Source organism: Oncorhynchus mykiss, chromosome 2 (genome assembly GCF_013265735.2).
Source record: "Oncorhynchus mykiss isolate Arlee chromosome 2, USDA_OmykA_1.1, whole genome shotgun sequence".
NCBI lineage: Eukaryota > Metazoa > Chordata > Actinopteri > Salmoniformes > Salmonidae > Oncorhynchus > Oncorhynchus mykiss.
The window spans coordinates 103,370,001-103,379,707 of NC_048566.1; the positions used below are offsets into that span (position 1 = coordinate 103,370,001).

General features: G+C 43.1%; 1 protein-coding gene across 3 annotated transcripts in view; it reads right to left on the minus strand.

Annotated features, from left to right (window-relative positions):
• myrf (myelin regulatory factor) overlaps positions 1 to 9,707 on the minus strand; it is an 88,967-nt gene that overhangs the window by 19,055 nt on the left and 60,205 nt on the right. For 2 of the 3 annotated variants that reach the window (XM_036961469.1, XM_036961460.1), the window contains exons 8-17: positions 9,528 to 9,707; positions 9,179 to 9,255; positions 8,403 to 8,513; positions 7,914 to 8,025; positions 6,925 to 7,125; positions 5,023 to 5,131; positions 3,336 to 3,445; positions 2,705 to 2,865; positions 2,464 to 2,536; positions 2,204 to 2,355 (exon numbers count right to left, since the gene is read on the minus strand). The exon at positions 9,528 to 9,707 is cut by the window's right edge and continues 16 nt beyond it. In XM_036961469.1, the coding sequence (XP_036817364.1) occupies positions 2,204 to 2,355; positions 2,464 to 2,536; positions 2,705 to 2,865; positions 3,336 to 3,445; positions 5,023 to 5,131; positions 6,925 to 7,125; positions 7,914 to 8,025; positions 8,403 to 8,513; positions 9,179 to 9,255; positions 9,528 to 9,707 (1,286 nt within the window). The remainder of the gene's footprint in view (positions 1 to 2,203; positions 2,356 to 2,463; positions 2,537 to 2,704; positions 2,866 to 3,335; positions 3,446 to 5,022; positions 5,132 to 6,924; positions 7,126 to 7,913; positions 8,026 to 8,402; positions 8,514 to 9,178; positions 9,256 to 9,527) is intronic. The other variant, XM_036961463.1, reaches the window with a different exon arrangement.

A 9,707-nucleotide genomic window follows, 5' to 3' on the forward strand; every position in this document is an offset into this window, starting at 1 on the left:
AGGGAATAGAATAGAATAGAATGGAATGGAATAGAAGGGAATAGAATAGAATAGAATAGAATAGAAGGGAATAGAATAGAATATAATAGAATGGAATAGAATAGAATAGAATAGATTGGAATGGAATGGAATAGAAGGGAATGGAATAGAAGGAAATTGAATAAAATAGAAGGGAATGGAATAAAATAGAAGGGAATAGAATAGAAGAGAGATGGAATAGAATATAATGGAAGGGAATGGAATGGAAAAGACTGGAATGTAAAAGAAGGGAATGGAATATAATAGAAGGGAACAGAAGGGAATGGAATAGAAGAGAGATGGAATGGAATAGAATAGAATGGAATGGAAAATAATGGAATGGAATAGAATGGAATGGAAAAGAATGGAATGGAAGGGAATAGAATAGAATGGAATAGAAGGAAATGGAATAGAATGGAATAGAAGGAAATGGAATAGAATGGAATAGAAGGGAATGGAATAGAAGAGAACAGAAGGGAATTCCTAGCAGATGGCATCAGATGGGGAGGGGCATAGATATTGCACGATAATCACGTGTGATAGAATAGTAATGAATGCTGAAATGTCACCTTTGTACTTTGTATAGTTGATTTAATGGTCTCCAGAATGATGTGCTCATGTTGGTGTTTAATGGCTGTTTTTAAGTGGTGAAACACAATACGCATTTCAACTATGGGTGGACATTAAAGTGTTTCTCATTCTAAAGTAATCATACAGAGTTTTGAATATGAGACTAGTGGATTCGGTTGTACAGTGTTGGTGCTGGGTTGAAAGTGGTTTGTACCTTTCACCCTACCTACTTTCAGAATAAATTTGCCAGTATAGGCCTACTTCATGGAATGTTCCAGACTGAGCAACCATGTCAACAGTAGAAATGAGTCATGACCTCTTGAGACACAGCCTGGGAAACACCCTAATTACCAACTTAAAGTACGGAGTAGAGTAGGGAATGAGAGTAGAGAGTAGGGAATGAAAATTAAAAGAGAGAGAGAAAGGTAGAGGAAGAAAGGTAAAGGGAGAGCATACCATGGACAGAGTGGTGGACAGAAAGTGACCGTAGCAGTGAAGAGGAGCATCCAAGAGACATACAGGGAGCGAGCAGAAAGCTACATAGCTACAGAGGACATAAGAGACATACAGGGAGCAGGAAGCTACATAGCTACAGAGGACATAAGAGACATACAGGGAGCAGGAAGCTACATAGCTACCGAGGACATAAGAGACATACAGGGAGCAGGAAGCTACATAGCTACAGAGGACATAAGAGACATACAGGGAGCAGGAAGCTACATAGCTACAGAGGACATAAGAGACATACAGGGAGCAGGAAGCTACATAGCTACAGAGGACATAAGAGACATACAGGGAACAGGAAGCTACATAGCTACAGAGGACATAAGACATACAGAGAGCAGGAAGCTACATAGCTACATTGCCACAGAGGACATAAGAGACATACAGGGAGCAGGAAGCTACATAGCTACATAGCTACAGAGGACATAAGAGACATACAGGGAGCAGGAAGCTACATAGGACATAAGAGACATACAGGGAGCAGGAAGCTACATAGCTACATAGGACATAAGGAAAATAATAGCAATATCACTCACATGGCTACAGAAGGCAGAGAGTACACAGGAGAAACTCAAAGGAGAGAGGAGTGAAACTGGTTTGTGTGTGATGTAGGATGTAGTGTGCATGCAGCCCTGAGACATGGCTCCTGTGAGGTCATGTTTCAGGGCTACAGGTATATGGTTGATGTATCTGGATGCGGTCATGTCACGACTTCCACTGAAGTTGTTCCCTCTCCTTGTTCGGGCGGCGTTCGGCGCTCGTCGTCACCAGCATTCTAGCTGCCACCGATCCACGTTTCTGTTTTCCATTTGTTATGTCTTGATTGTACACACCTGGTTCCCATTACGTTATTATTATTCCCTATTTAACCCTCTGGTTCCCGTTATGTGTTGTGTGTGATTGTTCCTGGCTTTGTGTTAGTCTTTTGTGTTAGGGTTTGTTATCCCTGCGTGGATTTATTGGCTGATAAATGTTTCAGAGTAAAGTCCGTTATTTGACTCAGTTCTGTGTCCTGCGCCTGACTCCGTCCTCACCTCTGCACCCTGACACTCGACAGGTCATGTTTCAGGGCTACGGGGATATGGTTGATGTATCTGGTGGTCATACGTACACGTCTTTCTCACTGACGTCCCCTCTGTGGTGCAGTGTCAACACATAGAGTACGGACATGGAGATGACACTGAAGGTCATGACGACGACCAGAGCCAGAATGGTTCCCTGCATGAACCTGTGACTGATGCAGCCCTGCTCTGGAGTCACACTCTGTAAGGACATCGAAACACAGGTTTGACATTTAAATGTTGGTTTTCCAGGTGGAGGGAGAGAGAGGAGGGCTTCTGTACTGGTGTTCATGTGTAGGGAAGCATCTACCTTATTCCCAGGTTTCACCGTCTTCCTCTTCAGGGGACCACTTCCTGTCCTGCTGAACTGGCTCCCTGATTGGCTGGAGACAGAGACAGGAAGAATTTAAAGAAATCACCCACCAAATAAATTCGGTATGTCAAATAATTTAAAATACTGGACCAGCACTTGATTACCAATGGAATTGTACCAATAGGTATAATCAAGTGCTCCTCTTAGAATGTATTTAACATGTAAAGGTGTGTCCTACCTGGTGGTGCCTCCGCTGACGGTACTCTTCATGCTGTCCAGACGGCGGAGTTTGGCCAGCTTCCTGCTCCAGCGCTCCAGCTCATCTATACGAGTCTCCAGGTTGTCAGTCAGTTTACACAGCTCCTTCACTGCACCGACGTTCTCCATGAAGATACGGTCCTAGAGAGAGACAGAGAGAGAGAGAGGGGAGAGACAGGGGGGGGTGAGGGAGGGAGGGAGGGAGGGAGGGAGGGAGGGGGGAAAGAGTGAGATAGGGAGGGGGAGACAGTGAGGGAGGGTGTGGGAAGGGGAGAGAGTGAGGGAGGGAAAGAGAGGGAGAGGGAGGCGGGAGAGAGGGGTGGAGGGCAAAGGGAGCAAGGGAGTGGGGGAGAGAGAGGGAGGGGGAGGGATGAAGAGAGGAAAAGAGGGGGAGGCAGGGAGAGGGGGAGAGAAAGACGCAGGGAGAGGGGGAGTAAGAGAGAGAGAGAGGGGGGGAGAGAGGGAGGCACAGAAATCAATGTCTGTTGCAAATTCCGGAAACTTTTCCAGAGTTCTCGGCTCCTTAGAAATCTCAGATGGAGGATTTCCAGTTTCTAAGGAGGTAGAAAACAGTGTGTGTGTGTGTGTGTGTGTCTGTGTGTGTGTGCTACCTTGTTGACCACCAGAAGTTTAGGGATGGTCTCTCCATTGGAACAGATGACGTCTCCTCCCTCCTTCACGGCTTCAGGCAGAATCTGCTGCACGTCCTGAGCAATCACTCCTGGATAATACAACACCTTACTGTAAACTCCTATCGCTCCTGGATAATACAACACCTTACTGTAAACTCCTATCACTCCTAGATAATACAACACCTTACTGTAAACTCCTATCGCTCCTGGATAATACAACATCTGACTGTAAAGTCCTATCACTCCTGGATAACACAACACCTTACTGTAAACTCCTATCACTCCTAGATAATACAACACCTTATTGTAAGCTCCGATCACTCCTAGATAATACAACACCTTACTGTAAGATCCTGGAGACATTGTAGCATAGAATACAACAGAAGACAATATGGGGAGGCAGGATGTATAGAGACAGACAATATGGGGAGGCAGGATGTATAGAGGTATAGACAGACAATATGGTGCAGCACAACACAAATCCAATCTACAGGGAGGACACAAAATAACAGATCACAGATACAATAGGAATGCAATAGATTTCCAGTGCTATTCATTGTCTATTGGTTGTGTATTGGTTGTCTATTGGTTGTCTATTGGTTGTCTATTGGTTGTGTACTGATTGCTATTCATTGTCTATTGGTTGTGTATTGATTGTTATTGGTTGTGTATTGATTGTTATTGGTTGTGTATTGATTGTTATTGGTTGTGTATTGATTGCTATTCATTGTCTATTGGTTGTGTATTGATTGCTATTGATTGTTATTGGTTGTGTATTGATTGCTATTCATTGTCTATTGGTTGTGTATTGATTGCTATTGGTTGTCTATTGATTGTTATTGGTTTTGTATTGATTGCTATTGGTTGTGTATTGATTCTTATTGGTTATCTATTGATTGTTATTGGTTGTCTATTTTATTTTACCTTTATTTAACTAGGCAAGTCAGTTAAGAACAAATTCTTATTTTCAATGACGGCCTAGGAACAGTGTGGGTTAACTGCCTGTTCAGGGGACAGAACGACAGATTTGTACCTTGTCAGCTCGGGAGTTTGAACTTGCAACCTTCCGGTTACTAGTCCAATGCTCTAACCACTAGGCTACCCTGCCACCTATTGATTGTTATTGATTGCTATTGGTTGTCTGTTGATTGTTATTGATTGCTACTGGTTGTCTATTGATTGCTACTGGTTGTCTATTGATTGTTATCGGTTGTGTATTGATTGTCTGTTGGTTGTGATTGCGATTGGTTGTCTATTGATTGCTGTTGGTTGTCTATTGATTGCTACTGGTTGTCTATTGATTGTTATTGGTTGTGTATTGATTGTCTGTTGGTTGTGTATTGATTGCTATTGGTTGTCTATTGATTGCTACTGGTTGTCTATTGATTGTTATTGGTTGTGTATTGATTGTCTGTTGGTTGTGTATTGATTGCTATTGGTTGTCTATTGATTGCTGTTGGTTGTCTATCATGTAAACCTAAAATAAAGTGTTGTCTTGGTTACCAGTTGGTTGTCTATCATGTAAACCTAAAACAAAGTGTTGTCTTGGTTACCAGTCTCTGTTGGTTGTCTATCATGTAAACCTAAAACAAAGTGTTGTCTTGGTTACCAGTCTCTGGGCTGGTGTCTATCATGTAAACCTAAAACAAAGTATTGTCTTGGTTACCAGTCTCTGGGCTGGTGTCTATGCCCACGCTGGCAGCAAACTCAGGCTTGTACTGATAATGAACCAGCCTCATCTGACTGATCCGCTTCAGGTTGTCTGTAGTGTTGACCTATTTATACACACACACACAAGACACACACACACACACACACACACACACACACACACACACACACACACACACACACACACACACACACACACACACACACACAAGACACACACACACACACAGAGAGAGAGAGGATGACAATGTATGGATGTTACTGTGGAGCTACATACAGAACATACAGAACATATAGAATATACAGAACGTATAGAACATACAGAACATATAGAATATACAGAACATATAGAACATACAGAACATATAGAATATACAGAACATATAGAACATATAGAACGTACAGACATACAGAACATATAGAAAATATAGAACACACAGAACATATAGAACATATAGAACATACAGAACATATAGAACATATAGAACATACAGAACATATAGAACATATAGAACATACAGAACATATAGAACATATAGAACATACAGAACATATGTTTCCACCCCCATGCTTCCCCCATGCTTCACAGTAGGTATGGTGTTCTTTGGATGCAAGCATTCTTTGTCCTCCAAACACGACGAGTTGAGTTTTTACCAAAAAGTTATATTTTGGTTTCATTTGACCATATGACATTCTCCCAATCTTCTTCTGGATCATCCAAATGCTCTCTAGCAAAATTCAGACGGGCCTGGACATGTACTGGCTTAAGCAGGGGGACACGTCTGGCACTGCAGGATTTGAGTCCCTGGCGGCGTAGTGTGTTACTGATGGTAGGCTTTGTTACTTTGGTCCCAGCTCTCTGCAGGTCATTCACTAGGTTCCCCTGTGTGGTTCTGGGATTTTTGCTCACCGTTCTTGTGATCATTTTGACCCCACAGGATGAGATCTTGCGTGGAGCCCCAGATTGAGGGAGATTATCAGTGGTCTTGTATGTCTTCCATTTCCTAATAATTGCTCCCACAGTTGATTTCTTCAAACCAAGCTGCTTACATATTGCAGATTCAGTCTTCCCAGCCTGGTGCAGGTCTACAATTTTGTTTCTGGTGTCCTTTGACAGCTCTTTGGTCTTGGCCATAGTGGAGTTTGGAGTGTGACTGTTTGAGGTTGTGGACAGGTGTCTTTTATACTGATAACAAGTTCAAACAGGTGCCATTAATACAGGTAACGAGTGGAGGACAGAGGAGCCTCTTAAAGAAGAAGTTACAGGTCTGTGAGAGCCAGAAATCTTGCTTGTTTGTAGGTGACCAAATACTTATTTTCCACCATAATTTGCAAATAAATTCATTAAAAATCCTACAATGTGATTTTCTGGATTTTCTTTTCTCATTTTGTCTGTCATAGTTGAAGTGTACCTATGATGAAAATTACAGGCCTCTCATCTTTTTAAGTGGGAGAACTTGCACAATTGGTGGCTGACTAAATACTTTTTTGCCCCACTGTATAGAACATACAGAACATATAGAACATACAGAACATACAGAACATACAGAACATACAGAACATACAGAACCTACAGAACATTCAGAACATTCAGAACATACAGAACATATAGAACATATAGAACATACAGAACATACAGAACCTACAGAACATTCAGAACATTCAGAACATACAGAACATATAGAACATATAGAACATACAGAAAATATAGCTATAGTTCGATGGCTGTATGATTTCAGGACAATAATCAGAAGACAGAATATAACATGTTGTGATATATTGTAATACTCTACAGCCCAAATAAAATTCTCTCAGGGAATATTTGGATCGTGATCGAGCATTCATTTTCATAACTTCATAACACATGCAGAACACACACCACATACATCCCCCTCACCTCGTGGACGTTCTCTTTAGCCCGTATATCGGACGGGTGCACCAGTGACCCCATGACCTTCAGGTTACCGTGGATGACCATGGCCTCGTCTGGCCGGTCGGTGTTGATACCGACCCGGCCGTGGTGGTACACTGAGTCAGGTAGCTGACCGCGCTGCCACAACACCTCACTGTCACTCTCAAACTGACCCGGGTTAGACGCCTGGAAACCCAGAGAGGGAGGGACAGATAACAGAGATATTTAGACGGAGAAATTGTAGAGTTGAGGGGAGATGTGAAAGATGATTTGAGTTACATATGTAACTACAGGTCCTGGATTCCTCTTTCGTTTGCAGTGCTAGTACTACACCGAGTAGCTTCCTCAACAAGATGATCTGCGTTTGCAGTGCTAGTACTACACCGAGTAGCTTCCTCAACAAGATGATCTGCGTTTGCAGTGCTAGTACTACACCAAGTAGCTTCCTCAACAAGCTGATCTGCGTGGAATTTGTAAGAGCCTCAACATAGATCTAAAAACCTTGATTTATTATTATATTTACTGAATAAAGAATGTAGACCACAACAGATGTAGACAGATGGGTATCAGGATTGGGTCTCTTTACATTTAAATTCAGTAAGGAAACTACACTTCTCATTTTGGAATCATGAGCACAATTTCAGTTTCTTTCCTGCTAGGTAAATACTGAGGTATATCAGAAGAGGACAGACACGGCCAGACTGACAGAGGTTATTGAGATAGATCAGAAGAGGACGGCCAGACAGACACGGCCAGACTGACAGAGGTTATTGAGATAGATCAGAAGAGGACGGTCAGACTGACAGAGGTTATTGAGGTAGATCAGAAGAGGACGGTCAGGCAGACACGGCGCCAGACTGACAGAGGTTATTGAGATAGATCAGAAGAGGACGGTCAGACAGACATGGCCAGACTGACAGAGGTTATTGAGATAGATCAGAAGAGGACGGTCAGACAGACACGGCCAGACTGACAGAGGTTACCCTGACGATGATCCTCTCGGACACCTGCGCGGCCACCGTGAAGCTCTGACTGTGGGTCTGGGTCTGGGCCTGGGCCTGCAACGCTACCACCAACATGAAGTACCTATGAAGCAAAACAATTCAAAACAATTAATCACACGTTTGTGTCTTTGTATTTCCATGAAATGTATTTGACTGCCAAAAAGTCAAGTAAACACACTTTAAAGAAGGCAATGTGGGATTCAAAAAGAGGATTGTTCGATCACATGATTCTATTTTTATTGTTTTATCTTTATTTATTAACTAGGCAAGTCAGTTAAGAACAAATTCATATTTGCCTTGTTCAGGGGCAGAAAGACAGATTTGTACCTTGTCAGCTCGGGGATTCAATCTTGCAACCTTTCAGTTACTGGCCCAAATGCTCTAACCACTAGGCTACCTGCCCCTTTAGCTGTGACTATATTGACGATAGAGCACTGGTATTGCTGTATGCTATAGTACCTCTGATCAGGGTTGGGTTTGCCTTTCTTCCTCATGTTATTGGCTGTGGTCTCACTGAAGTGTAGTCGTCCCACTGTTACCTTGGTAACCTGCTCCGGGGGCAGTGTCACCCTGAAAACACACACATGACACTTTAAACATTTTGTATACAGTATTTACCTTTTCTACTTGTCTTAACCTCTGAGAGTATTTTTAACCCCTGGGAGAATTCTAGCGTATTTTCCTCACTCTGTGATGAACCTATTTACATTGGAGTAATTTAGCAGATGCTCTTATCCAGAGGGATCACAATCATTCTCTAACTAATAGACAAATCAGTGCTAGAAGACTGAGACTGGTATGAAGGGTCTCTCTGCTCACAGTGCTGGTTTGAAGGGTCTCTCTACTAACAGTACTGGTTTGAAGGGTCTCTCTACTCACAGTACTGGTTTGAAGGGTCTCTCTGCTCACAGTACTGGTTTGAAGGGTCTCTCTACTCACAGTGCTGGTTTGAAGGGTCTCTCTGCTCACAGTGCTGGTTTGTAGGGTCTCTACTCACAGTACTGGTTTGAAGGGTCTCTCTACTGACAGTACTGGTTTGAAGGGTCTCTCTACTCACAGTACTGGTTTGAAGGGTCTCTCTACTCACAGTACTGGTTTGAAGGGTCTCACTACTCACAGTACTGGTTTGAAGGGTCTCTATTCACAGTACTGGTTTGAAGGGTCTCTCTACTCACAGTACTGGTTTGAAGGGTCTCACTACTCACAGTACTGGTTTGAAGGGTCTCACTACTCACAGTACTGGTTTGAAGGGTCTCTTGCTGCGGTCTGACTGGGACTGCTCCACGTTGATGGACTGGTTCATGGCTTCCAGCTGGGAGACAACACAGGAGAGGGTTCGGTCAGTTCATGAAAGAAAGTAGCATTACATTAAATCAAACACTGGCCCCTTCCTCCTGTAGCTCCGAAGGGTTTGGAAAAGGTGGCCAAAACTCCCACTTGCTAATCCGAAGGCAAGTTGAACCAATTACCATTTTGTCTAAAACTTATCCAATTATCTTACACCTACAGGAAGGACGTCAGCTAGAAGGTAAAGGCTAGGGGATGATTAGGCATTCACAAATTGGATCACCTCTCCTCCCTCACCTTAACCCCATTGAGTTTGAGGTAGAAGCAGTCGATAGGCTGGAGGCCATCGCTGGTCTTGATGTACTTGGGATCTCCCAGCATGCCGCAGTACACGGTGACCTGGAAGTGATTTTTCTTCTGACATACGAAGGCGTCGTCCGCCAGGGAGAAGTTAAAACCTTTATCAGCGTCGACGCG